The sequence below is a fragment of the Pimephales promelas genome, chromosome 14 (genome assembly GCF_988280905.1).
Source record: "Pimephales promelas chromosome 14, fPimPro1.hap1.1, whole genome shotgun sequence".
In the NCBI taxonomy this organism is placed as follows: Eukaryota; Metazoa; Chordata; class Actinopteri; order Cypriniformes; family Leuciscidae; genus Pimephales; species Pimephales promelas.
Genome location: NC_142782.1, coordinates 27,418,521 through 27,440,146, shown reverse-complemented (window position 1 = coordinate 27,440,146; position 21,626 = coordinate 27,418,521). Strand labels below are relative to the sequence as shown.

Genomic DNA, 21,626 nt, shown 5'->3' with positions numbered 1-21,626 from the left:
ATCAGGAGGTACAAAGCAAGAGGAAGATAGAGAGCCAGCCTGTGCAGAACCCTCCAGTTTAAAAACAATGGTCTAATTACAACATTTATAACCCCAGAATTCTGGAATTGAATTTAGCCCCAACTTAAAGAGTATGCTGGCATGAAAAGACTATTTGATTAGAGCAGCAGTTGTTTCATTTTCGGCACAGCAGATTGCCAAGCATCTCGATCCGGCTGCGCAATCTGTATTCATTATGGCCTGTAAAAGGATGATCCTCGACCCGCTGCTGCGCACGTTTGTGCAGATGCGCAGCGCTCTGCATGGCCCCTGCCATTCCCTTGCAACGCGCCCCGCTAGCCGCGCCAAACACAGCAGCACCCAGCCGCCAAATTCAGCCTTTTAGCCACTCAAAAGGGCCCCGCGGGCTCCCTCCCCTTCCTAGCGGCGGCCTTTATCAAAAAGCCCTGAAGTCGAGGCGAGAGATGTTTGGCTCTTTTAATGTATATAAATGGGCCACCTGCCTGGCTGCTTGGTGTTTCGGGGGAGGAGGATGAGGGACGCTGCAGATGTAATCTGAAGCTTTCATGTTGGCAGGGGGTCCCGCGCATGGCACGGTCTCCGTCTTTCCCGCAGAGGGAGTGTATTGGGCTCCGTATGGAGCGCAGATGCACCCACCATCCGGATGATCGCCGCGGTGCCGAGGTGCTGCTGGATCCGCTCTGTGCAGCGTGCTTATATATCTGTGAAATGAGCTTCCTGTGCAGATCCCCTTGCAGCCTGGCCAAATCACAGTACATTAGCCACATTAGCCGCTTGTATAGCAAGACTGTAAATAGACACGCCATATTGGGAGGAAACACTCAGCTTGTGTGACCACATTAGCAATGGCTTGGAATGATCGCAAAAACAAAGCTGTGGCTTAATCACAATGTTTTTCTAAACGAACAAAGAATATAACTGCTGTTCTACTTTCTGCTGTTATCAATCAAAATATTACATAGGGATGTCAATCCATTACAAATTGTAACTGAAACCAATTGAATCGCAATGAATGGCCAAGATCAATATTTGCTGAGAAAAGAGACAAATTAAGATCATTCTAAAGCATTAAAATATTGTGGCAATGAAGCAATAAAAAAGTGGAATTGGAATTAATTTGACAATTATAAAACGGCAATATCCAACAGTCAAATGGATCTTCAGTAATGTTGTTGTTTTACCTTTTTGGCCATTGAGTTGTACCAACCTTAACCCTAACCCTAACCCTAAGTTATAAGAAGAGATCTTCGTGTTTTACCTCTTTCCCACACACTATAGTGTGCAGTCCACTATAGCAGTTATTAAAGATAGAATGCATCCTGTGTGAAGGAAAGGAGCTCAACCTTTCAAACTCTCAAAAAAGCATCACAATCATTGTGTTCTGTTGCACTTTATCCAACATGTATAGCAGCTGGCGGCATTAGTAGTACTTAAAGCTTGAATTGCTCCAATGGTAGAAAACAATTCTTATAAATGGCATGTACAAAAGGGGTCAGGTGCATGATTAATTGCGCTAATTTTTAACAAGTTATATTAAACAATTAATCCCACTAAATCAACCTGTTAAATTGACAACCCTAATTAATAACAAAAATAAAAACAAACAACATCTGCAAGTAAAATCAGAGCTGATGGATTAAAGAAAGGCTGTTTATTTCTAATATGACAGATGACATTTTAAGATGATGTTTATGAAGACTTCAGCAGGAGATTTTTAACCTAATGAGAATATAAGAGGTCAATGTCTTCCTGGTTGGACTACTTTACCTAAATTACAAATGTAATCCTCAAACAATTCACCAAGGGTTGAACAGGACCCCTGCCACATGCCAGACATCTGTTCTCTCCTTCCAGCCCCCTGGAGACACCTCAAAATCAGTGGGCAGAGGGATGACAGGGAAATGACTTAAAAGCAGTTTTACACTCAGACTGGAAGAAAATGCCAGACAATACACACAAAGACTCTTCAAAGATGCGAGTTGAAATATTGTTATTTTTGATTAGTTCTTTTGCTGTCTTTATAGTGATATGATGTGTCAAAGACAGCATGCAGCATATTTAAATTTAAATTAGAATTATGTTTGAATATTTACATACACACACATATATATATATATATATATATATATATATATATATATATACACCCACACACACACACACACACACATATATATATATATATATATATATATACACACACACACACACACACACACACATACATATATACATACTGTATATATATATATATATATATATATATATACACACACACACACACACACACATACATATATACATATATATATATATATATATATATATACACACACACACAAACATACATATATACATATATATATATATATATATATGTGATTTTATAAATAAGTAATTCAATATTATGATAAATATTATGACAATATTCAATAAAGGACATCTAAATATATTTGGTTTACTTTATTCAAGCTGAAATATTTCAGGTATATACAGTTACCGTGATCCAAAATAAACACATTTACATTTTGGTCATTCCACGTACGTACCCCTAGATGCAACCTGTTTTATGGTCTCCTGTTTGGAGACTGCATCGGTTGCCCTCTAATCCTACACCTCAATATCAGATACACATGTCCACATACACAAGGATACACGAATGGCAACACCCTTTGACATACAGATCTAGCTCTGGTCCTCTAGAGACAGAGCTGCAGACATTCATTACCCCTCCCACCATGTCCCTCAGTCCAGTCTGAAGGACACCAGAAGGGTTAAATGTCCCTGTACAAACACAGAGTTTTGTGCGCATGTGTGTGTGTGTGATAAGAGTCCATTATGCAGGTTTACAGAGTCAGATTCAGAGGCCGGTCTGTGCCAAAGAGCTGATATTACACAGCACAACCTCCAGAAGCCTTCCCAGAACACACAGCCAAGATCACTCAGCACACGCCCATTCCCGCAAATCTCTCTCACTCACACACACACACACACACCAAGACTATCACATTCACACACTCACATAGACACACATTGATGCTGATGCACAAACACACGCTAATGCTACTGTTAATACAAGCACACACCTGCTCCACCCAGTCTCCCTCCACTCCAGCAAAAAAAAATCAATATGCATCTCATCCATTACAGCACTCACGGATGGGTCAGGATCTCTACTCCCATCTCCTTCTCTCCTTTCTCTGCTCTGTCTATTCCTTTCTTTGGGCAGATACAAAACGTCAAAATGTTTACACTGCGTTGCAGTCACTCTGATGAGCTAATAGCAGTCTTTGATTCTCATACAGAGTGGAGAAAAAAAAACCATACTTAATGACATTAATTAAGATCATCATACGCATGACTCAGAAGGTCCTTTCATCTATGAGCAGGTGTGATCAGCAACCTTTGCCTATAATACCGAAAGGAAAGGAAAGGAAATGAAAGGAAAGGTTCCTTTTTATACCCCAGTATTTTATTGTCCTCTCTTTACTCTAAGAGTGTAAGGATTTGCATTAAAGCAACAGCTTCATGACACTACACACACACACACAATTACAGTCAAAGATTAAATAGAAACCAAACTCCATCACATCGCAAAATAATTAACCCCAGCTCAACGAGAGGGAGGGACCGCAGGTTCTAAGGTAACGTGAAGAAGAAAAGGAAAAAGACATCCATCCATCATAAAAAAAACGCTGCAGCCAATTTCCACAAAGCCGCTAAGCTGATTGAGACGACCAAATCTGTTTCACCAGCTTACATTTACTTCAAAATGGTCATCTCAGCTTCAGTATCACACACTTTCCCAGCTTCCCATTCCCCTGTTCTTTAGTAAAGGGAGAGTTGGGTGTTCTCTGTGCCTGGCCTGATATCTCTCTAGCACAGGGTTGCCCAGATGAGTAAATTTTGATTGAACTATTCTGTTATTCAGCTTTTTTGTGTTATTTTTCTCTTAAAAAATGAAATGAAATGAATAAATAAATATAATAAATAACAAAACATGCAATGTGTGTTGCAGTTCACTCTCACAGACAACCCTTACCAAACAAACTCTATTCTGCTAAACCAACCGACCGCCCCACCTCCTCCCACTGAAGTAGATTAAATTCACACTAGTCCTCATTTTAAACGGAAATTGGATTGATGGAGAAAAGATTACGGAGACAGAGGGCAAGGTGGTGACAGCAGGAGAGAGTGGGGAGGGTGGAGTAGGCATCAACAAAGCACCTCCGAAGCTAATAGTGTAAATGTTTCTCTTTTGCCACCTGTAGTGTGTATGGTGTGTGTGTGCGTGTGTGTTTTCTTTCCCCTCCTGATCTTCTTTATCTTTTTTGCCATAGCAGCAAATATCCTGTTGGCGCAAGATGCAGAGTGGTATCTGGCCCTAAAATCGATCAGACTCCCGGACTAAAGCTTCCATTCATCTCTTGCCCATAAAATTTGATTAGCGCTGACTACAGCACTGCAGGGAGATGGCCTGATAGGGCCAGGCTACAGAAGATGGCAACAGCATCCCACATTTTCGTCTAGTCTTTCTCTTTTTTGCATGTCTCTCTTCTGCATGTTATATTTCTCTCTTCATATTTCTTTGTAAAGCATTTCCGATTAATAACAGCCCATCTCTCTCTCCATCCATCCATCTGTATATCATCCTCAGTATGTACAATCCTTGCGTGTAGGTATCTAAGATCAGTGAGATAGCGTGCGTGCCCTCCTTCCACCCCTCCTTTCTTGGTGTAAACCGTCCTCTAGCTATTAAACAAAAATGACAGCCGTGATGAGACTTCGACCGGCGTTAACAAAACTAAACAACTGCAGCCCGGCCCAGCCAGCTGGCCTGTCCGACGGACACGCCCTCTGTTCCCACATATCACTGTGGCATGTGACCACTCCTCTCCACCAATGACAAAGTCCTGAGCTCATGAGTGGATACTGTCTGTCTGCGCAGTGAAAAGCTAAGAGGACAGGAGGGGGGAAAAAAGAGCTATACAGACTTGAATCTCGACAACAAGGTGAAGTTTGTCAATTTGACTTGTGCATGTTTCTTGAGAAAGACACTTCCACTTGTTGATTTGTCACATGATATTTCAAAGCAGGTGAAAAATAAAAATAATAAAAAAAAAAAAAATGGAGCAGTTTATTCATTTGAGAGATTCCATCATCCAAAATGACATTGTGTATAAACCAATCTGTGTGCCTGACGTGACGCGTGTACCACAAGGTCTCTGTAAATTGATTACAGGCATGAACTGGCACTTAAGTATTACGCTTCTGCAGAAAAACTGATTTAAATTCATGTAAGCTTGCATGATTTAAGATTCACTAGCGATATTGATTCTTCCAGGAGCCGGAGACGTCATTTAAAACATCAGTCATCCAATCTGCTGAGGATTCACATCAGCATAAGGGATGAATTTTTTGGTTGATAATTGTCTACCTTTGGGAGCGTGTGGGTGACACTTGAATGTTTTTTGGCATATCATCAATGTGATAATGACAAGCAGATCTCACTGGTTTAAATATCTTTCAATCATTCATGACATTCAAAACTTCTGGACAGTTTCATCAAAAGTAACTTGCATGTGTTCCACATTACAATATTACAATCAATAAGGAAGGAAGGAAGGAAGAAAGGAAGAAAGAAAGAAAGAAAGAAAATTAAATAAATAACAATTAAAAAAAACTTGTCACATCCATGATGAAATGTATATAAATATTTAGACACCAAAGTGCGCAAAAAAACATTCACAAAAAAAAAAAAAAAAAAAAAAATCACACAAAAATGTTGAAAAAAACACCACAAATTAGCATCATAGAATGAATTCTGTTTGATCATGTGACTGAACATTGGGGTAATGATACGAAAAATTTAGCTATGTCATCACAGAACTGTATCTACTGTTTTTGATCAAATAAAACAGCCTGCCGCGCCTCACGTTTTTGCAGTTGAAAAAAAGGTAAATAAAAAAAATGAAAAAAAGCAAATTCGAGTGGAAAAAGCGCCCAACGTCTTTTCAGTGTTTTTTTTCACTGTCCAATTGAATGAATGGAGAGGCGGGCCTTCCATTGTACTGATGAAAGCTACAGTTGCTTTGAACGTCCGGAGAGTGCGATAATGGAGGAGAAACTTGTTGTGCTCTCACAGGTTACCTGGGGCTTAACGACTTCACAAACCGAAACTACCACAATGTTAACAGAAAGTAAATAGTTAATAAAGCTGATTTAACACTCTTAGAAGAAAAGGTTCTATATAGAACCTTAAAAGGTTCTATCAGCGCTATGTATTTGGAACCCCTAAAAGGTTCTATACACTCTTAAAAAAAGGGTTCCTCTGGGTTCTATATAGAACCCTGGGGTTTCATACTTGGCCAATAGAACCTTTTACCAAAAAAAATGGTTCTATATAGAACCATTTTGGAGTTCCATACATGAAGCGGGGGATGGAACCATTTCTGGTTCTAAATAGAACCATTTCTTCTAAGAGTGAATGTTTACTTGACCATCAGAACACCTGTTTCGGTGGTTGCCTAGCAACATAAAAAGTGCAGCGCACTGCTCGTTCTGTGTAAACTCGTTTGGTGTGATCGGGGCGTTAGAGAGCATAAAAATACTTCTTTCAAAGAAATAAAGAAATAAATCATACTATCCCCAAACTTTTAAACAGTAGTGCATGTTTGTAAATACTGCAAAAATCCCTGCAACTCATTGCAATGTCTACCATCATTTTAACGGCTCAAAGGAAAGATTTAGGTTTACCATGATACAAATGTTAATTTAACAAGCTAATTTAAGTCCCTAAGCCTTTTCCCTTTTTTTGCTCAGCAAGTTTTAATTTTGAAACCTGAATACATCTATATCCAAGCCTGAAAAATGATAGGAACATCTCCGAGGTGTCAGCTTTTGTAAGGAGTCTCTGTGCTGGTCTGGGCTCACCTGAGTCTCTCGAACGTTTTCCACCGTGAAGTTAAACCACACTCTGAACCGCGGGTTACACGTGTCAGGCCTGATGAACAGATCAAACTCAAATTCACTGATGTAGTCAACACGGCCAAGGTTACCTATGGAGAGACAGAGAGAATAAGAAAGTTGTACAGAGTTACTTTCAGACCTTGAATCTATTCCATAGCTCTATGATACACTAATATATGCTTACAGAAACATATACATCTCAAAAGCTTTACCTTGAAGACATATATTTCCACACAGACAGCAGTGACTGGAAGAGATTTCCCAGTAGACTAATAATACATCAGTTGGGATCCTACTGATAAATATCTGTGTGTGTTCATATCATTTCAGTTATGTAAAAGAGAAATAAAATGCTGCGCTGCCGTCGAAACCTTTTCTTTCCCCACAGATTTTGACACACACATACACACACTTACTGCACTGGGTGGGATGGAGGAAGCCGAGCCGAGACGCTTGGCAGTCGCTCAGGTGACGACTAGACAGCTTTGGTAGCAGATCGCACAATAACAAGCCTCAACATGGCTGCCGCAAACAAATAAATATTAACAAACCAGAAAAGTGCTTTGTTGGTAACATATTATCCTGCAGGCCCCACACAAATGTCAAATGGCAGGTAATAAAGAGCAGCGTGCTGATGGCAACACAAGCAATCTTCTCACACCATGCAGACTAATAGAGAAAGTTTGATAAACTGCAACAAACATTGCCACACTGCCACACGCAAGTACAGGCTGCAATCTGAGGCCTTTACAACCGTCTTTAATGACTGATTTTGGAATATGAAGGAAAGGAAAGATAAAGCTAATTACTTTACCAATAAAGTTAATATGGTGATGTGGTGTGGTAGTTAAAGATCTAGGCTAATAACTGAAAGTTTGTTGGTTTAAATCCATTAGCAATCCCCATCGTGCACCTGAGAAATACACATTCAGAACACATGAAATTGCTGCTTGATGTATTTTATATTGAGTTTTTATTATTACATTTAAAGCTAATTTTGAATTTTTTTTTTTTTTGAAAAACTACCAGACAATAACTAAAAAGCATAACACTCAAATTTAGCTTTCATAAGGTCTTTAATCTCATGGTTGCAGCCAGTTTGTTCCAGTGGGATTGTTGCTGCAATGCACTGACAAAAGTATCTACTAAACAACAACTAACTTCTTTATATACCAACTAGTGAAATGCTACATTGTCATGTAATAGTCCAGCAGGCCTGTTCTATGGTAATGAGAGTAAAGCGTTAACTCATGAGGCTGGATGAACAGAAAGAAAGAGGGAGGGAGGGGGAGATGCATCTGGTTGCCCAGCTCATGCAGTCTGGGTTCAGGGAAAGAAGTGTGGATGTCACCGCCTGGTGGAAGATAGCTCAGAGCTAATTACTGACAGATGGAGTGACCACCATTCCGTCACACCGGAGCCCAGCGGAACGTCATCCTTCTGCCAGAACAGAAACATTCCTAAACTCATTGCAAACTTACTCGCCTGTCCACAAAACCAGCAGGAACGGATCCTCTCAGGACGAAAGTGTGAAGTGAGAAGTTCAACCTTTTAGAGTTTCAACTTCCTGATATAGCCAGTTCTCACTCTATAAACTCCCCAGACTCACTTTCCAGAAAAAAGCAGATTATAAATAAAACATGAAAACTTTGTCACCTTTTTTTCCTTAAATGTATAACTTCACAAACTAATTTATGCTGTTCTGTTCATTTTCTGAACAGCTGCCCAATGGTTCTAATGTTCACTGCGTTTTTCTTCCAGTGTATTGGATACAGATTGATAGTGCTCTCCAGAAGAAATGGATATTGGCACTTTAGCTGATTAAAGTCACTTTCTTTTAAACACAAATCTCCTGCAGCAAGAATCCACGTATGACAGGAGTAGCACACTCCTGATGGAAATGCGTTTTTATAGATTATCAGACAACTATTGCAAAGGTCAATGAGAGACCTTTATAAACATATCTGAATGAAATGGAAAGGTCCATGTGTAACTCAAACATTGAAGGAGAGAAATTTAATTCAATTTCATGTGTGGATCAATAGATGCAGTTTGCAATATTTTACGAAAGTAAAGTGTGTTTGCATTACAGTTTGAACACTAAATCAAGAAGTCTGGGGTGACAAATGAAAATAAAATAGGGCTGTCATTATAAATTCAATAATTGAATAAGAATAATTTGAGTGTAATCTCATAAATAGTAATTTTGTCAAGTTCTTTCTGAGGAAAGAAAACAACAAAAAGTGTAATAATGTCACCAGACAGCTTTCTGTATATTTCTATTTCTAAAATTTGATGCATTTTTTTAAATTGTAATTTGAACCAGTTATACTGTCAAATTAATCATTTAATGAATAAATTACCTTTACATTGCCTGAGCTGCACTGAATAGCAAAACATTTTCACCTCGGCCAACTAAAAAACAAAAAAAAAAAACTACTGATGACATTGTAGAACTGTCAGTTTTTAGTACTATGATAATATTTTAGTACCAGTATAACACACAAGTGTGGTGAACACCCAATTTAAACCGAGACATCTAGATGAATGTAATCAGTTTTATAGTCCAAAACCTTCAGAGCAGCTAAGAACAAGATGTATTGCCATTTCACATTCCCCTTCATATCTTAACCTGAATGACAGACATGAACTCCCAGCAGCAGTGATATAGGGCTCCACACCACAGCTCTCAGCAACTGAGAAGAGTCGAGTCAAACACACTTTACACCAAAAATAACATCTGTTTCACAGCTCTAACATGTATTTTTTATACATCAGCCAACCATACAGAGAAAGAGAGAAAGGATCAGTAGCTGAGCCAGTCACTGGAGGAGAAAAAGAGAGAAGGAGAGAATGGGAGATTGGTGGCTGCACCTGTTCCAGACAGATGTGCACTCTAATTCATCATTCATCCATTCCAGCACATTAACCATTTACGCCACTTTTAGCATCAAATATTGCCCATTGACATGCAGTAACAGTGATCCAGTGATTTGGTCTTAATTGTGATACTTTAATAGTTGAGATGAGATTTCTCATAGTTTTCATGTCATTGTAAGACAAGCTACAATTAGTACATAAAAAATGACTAACAAAATAGTATATATATTAAAATAAACACTTGCCAAGCGCCAAATTCTAGTAAAAATCGGCATTGGCGAGCATATGAAACTGTCACTCACCAGTTAGCCAGTAACATGGCAGGTGTGGCAAAACATTTGTTTTAGGCCCTATAAATAATAGTTTGTGTTTACATAATATATTTGTGTGTGCTGTTTATTAATTATTTTGTATGTATAAATACACACATGTATGTATATATTTAAGAAAATGTGGCATTCATTAACAGAAACTTTTATTTTGGATGCAATTCATCTTTGCACAGCCCTAACACATACAGTATATATATATATATATATATATATATATATATATATATATATATATTGCCTGCCTTGTTTTATCAGAGTTTGTTCTGTGAATATTTACTATTAAAGACTATTTAGTACCGATAATAATATAATATTCGAACTTGTTTTACAAGAAATAGTGTTTTACAAAAAAACTGACCATCCCTACCCTGCCACAAATATTGAAAGATAAAAAACAGATCAATAATAGCATTTTCATAGGAACACAAATGTATTTTTTTTATAAAATTATTAAAAAATACAGTTTCATTGCCAGTAAGAAGCTAGTCATTAAATGTTCATAATTTAGTTGCAATTGGCAGGTATACAAAAAAGTTTTAAAAAAAATTGGACCCTGGCTGCATCTCATGTCATAGATAATGAAATCAACAGACTGAGCTGTGAAAAGGCAAGTTTATGTTGAATGGAGGACATATTTTTGCAAGTAATTTGCAATCTACTATCACAATTAGTTAAAAAGTTGCTATGATTGTTTTGAGCAAATATAATAACCTCTACAAAAAAATGGAGTATATCCAGTTCAAATATAATCCAATAATGTTCAATGGCTGAATGTTAATACAACAACAAAAATAAATATAGTATATCTGCAACTGAATTGTGTTTATTGCAAAGCACAAAAAATGGGGGGCACACACAAACCCTTTGAATCTAAATAGCAGATCATACTGCCTTTCTTTTCAGCACCAAAGACAGCGGAATGAAGTCGCTGTCCATGGTCCTGACGGGCCTACTGCAGTTTCCCTCTAAGAAATGCATTGCTGTGGGTAACTTATAAACTCTCAAATCACCCCAGCTAATTTTTTTTTTATACACACAAAATTGCAATATGAATGCAAGCACACACACAAATGCTGATTTAGCTGCAAGCATCTGATTCACGTTCAATGTTCAGGTATGTAATGTCTTAAAGCCTTACAATTGTGAGAAGAAAACACTTCACTACACTTCAGGGCTCTAGGGCAACAAGTCTCTGCTCAGCTTGATGGGAGAGGATATGATACAACATTGATTTGAGTTTTAATTTTATGGTGCCTGACTCCAGAGTCAGACCATGATGAGCTGTAATCTACAACACTTCGGCCAGCCCTAAACAAGCATAAATACTACAGTGGAGGAGAGGTCCAGCCATCACACCGTGGAGGACGAACGCCACTTTGGATGACAGTTCACTGACAACACAGATAATTCAATGTATAACCAGGGGAGGAAAAATCAATGACTGTATTTTAACTTGTGGTAGCGTGCGTGTGTGTGTGTGTGTGTGTGTGTGGAAGGGCAGAGTGGAAAACAGAGAGAGAAAGAGCAAGAAACAGAGATTGCAAGCAAATTCTGCTTCAACTGTTTTGAGAATTTCATCTATACTTCTACAACACAGTGCTTAGGATTTAACAAATTGGGTTTTTGCAAATAATGCAAAAAGCTCAGAGGAGAACTCTATGTAGTTCAATGGGAATAGAGGCAGTGTTGTTTTATAGCGTGTTTGCTCTCAGCAGAACGACACCGCCGAGCTGCTGGGAGAAGAGACACTTTCTCATTTATAGGGAGTTAATTCCCACTGTTATCAGCGAACTGAAATAAACATTCCATATAGAGAAAAGAGTGGGAGGTTGAATCATCTTATCTGGTGTTGTGTGTGTGTGTGTGTGTGTGTGTGTGCGCGTTTCTCATGTGGTTAACCTTGTTATAGATGTAGAAGAGAAAAGCAAATGAAGAATCCGTATTAATGTAATGTGTTTGCTGTCTGGAGAAGCATGTGGGTGGTCTCTCCACTCAGCTACCTCACACTGTTCCTTCCTTCCAGCTGTTCAATTCAGACACTTATTTCTAAAACATACACTTGGCCTCCATTGCTTCTCATCTGATTTGCCTAACTTATATTCTTCGGTTTATGATTCTATATTAGCGTTCAACACCTAGAGTCTACAAACCATGTGCAACAGAAATATATTTCAAATAATTGAATATGTTGGTGGAATGGACAAAATCTATAATTCTATGTTTTTTTAAAATATATTTTTAAGAGTTGTTATTTTATGAGCTCATGCAAATTCATCTATGAAATGTACAATTTGTTTTGTTTCTGCATGAAATAGCAGAAACAGACAAATGAGGAGTTATGCGATACAGGAAACAGAATGGGGGGCAGGCCTGTCAGACATTGGCATACAAAAGAAACATGGCTTGGCTAATCCCGTTACAGAGCTACAAGCCTGGTCAGTTAGAGCAGTCCTCCTGCTTATCCAAAACAATGGGACACTCTGCAGTCTACAGCTTCCTAACAACCCACAACCAGTGAACAGGACTATACAGGGAGTACCTGAGAGACTGAAAAAGAAAAGTAGAGGCAGAGAGAATAAGCCACCGATGAAAAAGAGTGTATACAAGTTTATACATTGTACATTTCAGTGATAGTATGGAACCCATATAATGTTGATTTGATTAAGGTACCATGTTATGCTAAGTAGCTGATTATAAAGCAATAATTAATAGTGATAAACACATCTATTTGAGCAACAAGGACAAGCACTATCTGGTATCTATTGACTAGCTGCACTTTAATTACTGGGGAGAAATGTGGTAATGTTGTGAGTCTAGAGCATCCCAGGTACAGATAACGGCATTGGACATAGATATCCTTCAACCTTTCTACAAGTTTTTTTTTTTTTCTTTTGTTACAAACTGCATTGGAAATTAGAAGTGACTCTGGAGACTGGCCACCTCTTAAATGTGTTTTTGCCATGTGCTCCTTTTCATTATTGGAAAACACATCAGACTCTCCCACGGGTGAGAATACCTGGACACGGACAACTGATAAAACTGGAATTGATTCAAACCCCAGGAAAGGTATCTGGCTCAAGACCTCCAGACAAACTCTCTCCATGCAGTTTTTCCTGCTCTCGGTCTAAAAGCAAGGTGTCACAGAGACAACATCAATCTCTCTCTCTCTCTCTCTCGGCTAAACTTTTTCACATTTTATTAAATGTTACAGGAATAGAGCCATGACCTCTAACTCTCAGATCGTCTTTAACAGGTGTCAAAACTGTAAAAGCCTTCAAACTAGCATTCTTCACAACACTAGCGCTATTTCCATCTCCATTCGGGGAGTCCCACGAGGAAGGCTGTGCATGAATGTGGGTTTTTAGCCAAGCGGCCTCTAGATGCTAATTAATGACATCAATTACACAATGTCACCCGAATCACTAGACTGTCATTAAAATGGTACTAAATAGTAAAATAATCACATGCATTAGCATTTTATCAAAAATGGGGCAGGAAATAAATTCAAGAGTAGTAATTGCTTGACATCTATCTTTTAGCATGGATATGCAGAACCCTCAGTGGCACAAAATACAAAGTGTCTGCATCTGTGCTTTGCAGCCCACACGCTTGGCAGCAGTGATAAAGGGGCCAATGAATCTGAAAAGGTTCAAATTTTCTTGCTGCCCTTGTATCGGTATTGCTCGAATAAAAAAAGGGCCCAAAGCAAGTGTGTTCATTTCATAACAGTCGGCAGGTCACAGGGAGGCATTCACTGTGAGATGTACTAAATTGTATCATCGATCTCAGCCATGAAACATGCCGGCTTTTCTGAAGCCCCAGACTCCTGGAGGCACTCTCTTAAAAGAGCCACTCATCCCCGTCAACTGTGGTCTTCCCTCTTCATCTTATTTCGTGAAAATGCAGGGTTAACGTTGTTACCCCTTTATATCCAGATTTAGATTATGTATCGCTTTGTTCTCCTTCCCTTTCATTCCTTGCCTTATCATTTTGTTAGCTGTATGGTTTGAGTCCTCAGTGGGTAAACAGAAGTCACTTCAAATTTCATGGTATCTCTTTACGAGTTAATTATACGAAGTCCTACAAAGGACAAAAGACGCTTTGCCAGCGGGACAACAGTTTAGGTCCTTTTCTGTTTCTGTCGGCTGTTTTTTCAGGCTTTGTCTTTTTGTTTTCATCTCTCCCTAATACACTCCCTTGCTCTCTTTCTGTTATCTCTCCCTCTAGTTCCTGCTCGATATCCCTGGCCTGGCAATAAGAATAATCTTTCCTGCGGAGAGTTGGGAGATAAAGACAGAAGAAGCTGAAGGGTCCTTGGTGAGCCTGTGGCGAAGAGAAGGTCAGAATGCTGCTAAGAGGGGTCTGTTATCAGGGTGGTAGCGTCCTATTGGGGAGCGGCTGCCCTGTTTATTTACAGTTAATGCTCCCTGTTGGGCTGCGCTCTTATGCCTGGGGCTGACTTGTCTGTACTGGGAGGTGGGCACCAAAGGAGACAGGAACAAGGAAACCCTGAAATTAACAGCAACTCAAATAGGTCACCAATAATAAGGGGCTTTCATTATGAGAGGCATGCCAAATGTCAAAACAAAAAACTGAATAAAGATGAAATGTTAATCATTTCTGTTAAAGTGCAAGAAAACACCTGGCACAAACTCAGTAAAAGATGACATCGGCAGGGTTATGCACCATTCTGGATGGCTTTTAAATTCCTGAATTGAACAGAATTTGAATAGAAGTTGCAAACAGGATGTGAATTTAAATATAATCCATTCAAGAAATCTACGTCTATGAAAAGAAATGTGTTAACTCTAATTGTAACTTGCCTTGTCTGAACGCCTTTTTAATTAAAAAAAATTAAGTGGGAAGCTTTATAGGATTTTTAGAATCCATAGATAGACAAATGGATTGATAGATCAATAACCCTACACAAAAATGGATAACCGGTTTCACAGTAATTCTACACAAAATGGATCAGTGTTTTATAGGTCTGTTAATAGATTACAATTTTTAATTGTGATCAATCGCACACTTATCGTGAAATTGAGCGCACCGCACACTGCTTATCTTGTTTAACGTTTCATTTTGTCATTATTTGCTATATCCAGCAAAGTATAAAAAACTGATTGAAGGATTATTCACACAAAACTGTGAAAAAGGTCAATTTAGGTGTCTTTCCAAAAAAACAAAACATCCATGAAGAAGAAAAAATACAGGATATTACAACTTCATGGTGACAGCACTGATGTTTGCCTACAGAACAAAAATTGGCTCGGCATCCCTTCACCTAAACTGGGGCAGTGGCTCAGTGGTTCATGTGGGTTGTCTACGAACCAAAAAGGTTGGTGGTTCAATCCTCGGTTCCACCTGACCAAGTGTCGAGGTGTCCGTGAGCAAGACACCTAACCCCAGCTGCTCCCGACGAGCTGGCTGGCGCCTTGCATGGCTGACACCGCCGTCGGTGTATGAATGTGTGTGTGAATGGGTGAATGTGAGGCAAAATGTAAAGCGCTTTGGTGGCCATTAGGTCCATGAAGGCGCTATATAAATGCGGTCCATTTACCATTTACCATTTAAACTCACTATTTAAGACCTATGTGCCCTCCAGAAGCTTGCGTTCTGCAAGTGAACGGCGCCTTGTGGTGCCATCCACAAAATCAGTTTCACTGACCTTTACCTTGACTGTTTCAAGCTAATGAAATGACCTGCTTAACTCGACTCGAGCAGCTTTTCAAGAAAACGGCTGAACAACACTTCAGTCAACTTTGTCAACACTTGACCCATTAATATTAACACTTTCTATATATTTTGTTGTTTTTACGCTAGGTGTACTGCACTAGACTAAATGGGACTAGTAACAGGACTTGCATATTGTTGCATAAATGATTTGACTGCTATTTCATCAGGACTATGCCAGGGAATCAGTTTGGAGTGAATACTAACATATGACTCCTCAACCAAGCAGCAGTCAGCACTCTAAGGGGTTGGTATGCAGTGATAAGTTGAGTCTGAAGTAACTAGTGCACATCTGGTGTGCGCTGTCGTGTTGTGCAGCAGTGTGATAAAACCACAGATGAATCAATGGCGCACAGCCATTGTGGACTAAGATGGCTACAAAATGCCAGCAAGGCTTCTTGGTCATCCCGAGCAAGAAACACAGAAATCTCATAACGTGCAAAAGCTTTTCAAAGCAGGGAATTACATAAAGTGATGCTACTGTCAATGGCCTGATAGACTCGAATGGAAAGAAAAAGAACGGAGGGGTTCAACTGCAAGCTGTTCAGAAATCTTGGCAGAAAATCAGTGCTCGTTCTCACCTCCCTTTGCACAAGCACTCTAGCAAACTACACCCACCACAGTGTAATTACTTAAGAGAATTAAGCAACAGTGCTCTAAATATATAGTAAAAAGGAAAAAAATAAATACAGAGAAGCTCACTGGGGAGGAAAGGCACACTTATCGGATTTCTGCAAGGCTGCTAATACTCTGTCTATACATCAACTTTAACTCCATTCACAGTCAATGTTTGAGACTGACAATTATATTTCTCAAGCAGTTCACACACCAGCTTACATATTGTATTTCAGCCATTACTGTCTGTATGTACAAATATCTGAACTTTTTTTTATTTAGAACCAATATCGATTCTTAAATCCCAAAAATCAGTCTTTCAGTCTGCTGTTTTAAGTTGATGAAAGCTTTGTATTGTAACATACCTCCCATCCAATAAATCACAATAAGTGTTGTGCTTTGTTACTTCTGATATGCAATAAAGTCTTAGATATCAAATTCAAACAATAAAAACCCTTTTGGCCCCATTGATTAGGACTTGATGGATCGCATAGCGCCTCAGTTTAAGCGAAGCAGCAGCGCAGTGCGCATCTGAACTGATCATCTGTTGTGCTTTTCTAGTTACAGCACAAAACAAACCTGAATGAACATCAGAAGGTATGTTGAAAGATACAGAAAAACTTACCGAAATCCGAAGTGTATTCTGCTGCTGTGTCAAAGCAGACTATGAAGGATTCAACTTACATTTGATATTCATTTTTAATATCTCTTATTACAAGGGAAAAAATGGTCATTTTTGGCTGCATGGTAGGAGGCACTGGAATCAGTGGTGGCTGCCAAGAGCAAGGAAGCTTCTTGAACCTTCTTCAAAGGACAGATGCAAAGTTTTTACTCTAATTAAGGGCGAAGTATTTCCACACTTAATATGTTCCCAATTCAAAGACGGTGGGCGGTCTAGAATTGGTTTTCTGCTAGACATTGGCCTTTTTAGACACTCTCAAAGAATTTTTTTTGACAAAAATCTTCTCCGACACACTCCTCACAGCCTACAGGGGCACATGAAAGGCTATAGATTTTGCTATTAATGTTATCATCAACCACACCAAATTTAGACTGAATAATATTCATACATGATGAATATCATCACATCCTTTTACAGATCAATACTGATCATTGTGAAATAAAAATGCTATGCTGTGCTTTCAGAGATATCAGAGTGGAGAATGCAAATAAGAGGTGCTGTTAGCAAAACAGTACGTCTAGATTCACTACGGCACTTTGTGACTTTACGTAACACAGAAGTGTTTGAATACAATCTCAGCAGAGAGCAACAATTAGAGCTTTTATCTTTGTAGGGGGGAATGTGTTCAACAAATGATGTAGAATAACAGTCAACAAGTTTGAGGACGGTACGCAGGAAGCAGTTATCTCCATGCAAAACATTTCTTATATATCCTTGAGTAGCACTGTGTGTGAATGTGAAATGCAGTGGCAAAATCTGACAAACAGGTTTTGGTTCAGTCTCAAGAAGCTATTAGAAACCAAACAGATGGTATTTCTATAAAAATTCCTCTATGTTCTTCTTATGCATCGGTTTACAAACATACCCAGAGCATACAAATGTGTGAACCTGACACATCAATGAACTTTATCTCAAAGAAAATGTTTTAAATAAATCAGCAATATAAACAGAGGTGGTGTAAAATAAGAAAAAGGAAAAACAGACCGCTAAAGCGTTACAAATCTCCAGCGTTTTCCCAAACTGCATGTCCTTGCCTAGAATGAGGAATGGCACGTCCGCCTGGCGCCTGTGTTTACGGCATCAGGAGAGCTGCTGGGGAAATGGATTACTCCATCATCGTGGAGCAGCGTGTTCATGCAGCAACGCATCACAACACAGCTCTGTGTGTAGTCATTTTCACCTGCGAGACGCTCTCAATTCCCCGCTCGCGGCGTCGTTTCCGAACTTTGCTTCTGAATGCACAAAAACTGCATGTTTTTGATCAAGAGCTTTGGCAGCACACAATGGCCCAACAGGCAGCCACGGGTCCTTGAAGCGTTAAATACGAAATAAGTATTTAAACAAAACCCGAAACTGTGGAAACAAGTTTAAATGACTTTACTACATAAAATGGAATGGAGCCAATGGTGATGCTGACTCGATCACTTGACCTAGTATATTAAACACTCTCTACACAAGAGTGGCGGCTTAGCTCTGACAGCTCTAGCACAAGAGTGGGTTAAAGAGCTCATTGAGAAAAACACATGCATACGGCATGACCCTGCGCAGATATTCAGGAAAGCCGCCATTTGTTGAAGTCTCCTAATAGGGGTCAGCGTCCGGATAAAACCGCACAGATTCCATTTGCTTTAAAGAAGAGGCAGTTTTGCTCCAAGTTAACCTCCTGCTAATAACTGTAAAATAGAAAACACTGAGCCTGTGAGTGTTATGCTAGTCTTCATACTGCCCATTATAATGTGCTGGTGAGAGCAAGTGAAGGGTGCTAATTGAAGTATGTGTCACGTTCACAAGTAAAACGCATGGCAGGAATTAGTTTCTAAACTGAGTGGCTGAAAGTGGGAACGTGTTGTACGGTTTGAAAACTGGTTCCTCACCATCTCTAATTTGATAGCACTGAAGCAAAAGATCGTTCAGCAACAGGACAAATGTAAGTGAAATTGAACTTGTGGACCAAATCGAACACATTTAATATAAACAGTATACCCAAAGCATAAAAAAGGAGCTTCAGAAGCGTAAAAGGAGGAGTGACAATAGTGAAGGACAAGAGAGGACCAGGCCTGAACTATTTTAAGTTATGGTTTTGTTTATGTGTAAGTTATTCTTTTACTTTTGTTTTTTGTTTTGTTTGTTTATGTTACATGATTGTAGTATGTTGAATGTTCACTGGTTCCTGACTCCTTCTTCCCATTATAACATACTGTCTTACATTGACATTCACAGACATTCACAACATACCAGAGGAAATACCTCAAAGAACAAATCAATAAAATTTGCACAACCACACATGTTCACTCCATAATGGCAATGTAACACAGTATGCTGTTATGGGAAGGAGGCAGGAACCGGCTAACGTTCAACATACCGACCCCATACATTTCGACCCTTCCTTTTATTACAAAAGCATTGGAGAAAACGGTTCTCGATCAACTCCAGTTTTTTCTTAGCTCAAATCAAATTCTTGAAACTTTCCAGTCTGGTTTTTAGCATCTGCACAGCACTGACTGAGTCTGCTTTATTAAGGGTTTGGGTTTCTAATGATTAGGGTTGGGTATCGAGAATCGAGTATCGATTGGAACCGAGACTAACTTTTTGTTTTTCCCGGAATCGTTCAAAAGTTAAAATTTCGAATCCTAGTTTCGATATTCACAGTCCGCCGAGCGGAAGAAGAAACCGCTGAACAACACCAACGAAGAAGCGTCTACTGGAAGTGTTGGCATAACCACGCGAGTCGAACATGAGTACCTTACGTCGGCGATCCAAAGTGTGGCTTCACTTTTCTAAAAATAACGAAATCTCTGCAAAATGCAAAATTTGTGACAAAAGGAGTATTTTTACAGAAGGAGTATTTCCTCCAGAAAGGCCGTTGGTTAGCAAGGTTAGCTAAACTTTTTTGACCCTGCCTCTTAAAAGAATCGGAATCGAGAATCGTTAGGAACCGGAATCGAAACAAGGAATCGGAATCGGAATCAGAATCAGAATCAGAATCAGAATCGTTCAAATTCAAACGATACCCAACCCAACTAATGATACAGGGCTCCAGACTGCGACCAAATAGTCGCATTTTGCGACCAAAATTTGAGAGTGTGCGACTGAATTTTACATCCAGATGCACATGTGCGACCGCCCGGTAAATTTGCCACACGTTAAACGCATGGTAAGCGTGGAAGGGGCGCGTCAATGAATCCGTGACAAGAATAGCGCGATTAAAAGTCTGTGGGAAGGAGACGGAGACAAATATCACAACCTGCAATGTGCGTCTGAGCAATAAGCGATCTATCGACACGTTACCTAGCAGCGAATGCAAACAAAATGAAAGTGGAACTAAAATACGCAACTCATATAGGCTATGCCTCACGGACCGTTGGCGTTTTTATTAGGTTGGACCAATAATAGACAGAGCAGCGCATAGTGGAGCCCCCCGAACCACTGACAGTAATAAAGCCCCGAACTTGCCAGTCGCTGGCCAATCTCGATCACGCGACACTGTTACTCGCAGATCCAGTGAATAAATCCATTGAATTCGCCTCAGAATTAATAACATCATCGCTACGAGATCCAGTGAGAAACATTCCGATTCGGCGCAGAGTTCTGTTATAAACCATATCAGATCAAACAGCGCTGACGTGGAAACCAGGAGAAACACTTACAGAAGGCTTTCAGTCCACAAATCAGCAACTTATCAGCATGGCAAATAGTAAATTAACTCTAACCATAAATATGATGTGACAGAAATACGGTAGTCAAACACTTACAACACATCTTTGTCCTGCTCTTCAAAACTATAATATCATATAAAGTTAAATGTTTTATTTTTTGTATTTTTTTGTGATGATCAACACATTTTTAATTCAAGATTGTCCTAAAACGAAACATTTTTAAGATGTTGGAAAACTCTTATTTAAACATTAAAAGTATTAATTTTTTTTTATTAAAAATTTAAAAAAAAAAACATTGTAAACAGTAGGATGTTTATTGGCTATTTTCACTCCAAGTCCTTATACATAGGCCTACATGTTTTCTCTCCTTTTGTTTTTAATTAATATTAAGACATTATAAGTGATAATAACTAAAGTTCATCTACACCCTAAATTAATCTAAGTGATTTATTGTCAGCCCCAGTGCTACCAGTTTTTTTTTTTTTTTTTTTTTTTTTTTTTGTATAACTTGGTGTGAGTTCTGATTTGAGGTGGTGCTGCCCTCAAATTTGAGTCTGGAGCCCTGTGAACTTAAAATAAAACAGCATATCATAATGTTAAGTCTATTTATTATTAAAGAATTTGTCAGTATTACAGTTATTTTGGGGGAAATTTGAATAATTGCATTGCGAGCTGATTTAAGGTGTGCCCCTAAATTTTCTGCTTGCGCTCCTGAAATTTTCAGTCAGGGGCAACAGC

At 39.0% G+C, this 21,626-nt stretch overlaps 1 protein-coding gene across 1 annotated transcript in view; it reads right to left on the bottom strand.

Moving 5' to 3' along the window:
- The window catches only part of agbl4 (AGBL carboxypeptidase 4), a 328,580-nt gene that overhangs the window by 297,736 nt on the left and 9,218 nt on the right, over positions 1-21,626 (bottom strand). Inside the window, exon 3 of the mRNA XM_089119770.1 lies at positions 6,955-7,079. Within this exon, the coding sequence (XP_088975896.1) occupies positions 6,955-7,079 (125 nt within the window). The remainder of the gene's footprint in view (positions 1-6,954; positions 7,080-21,626) is intronic.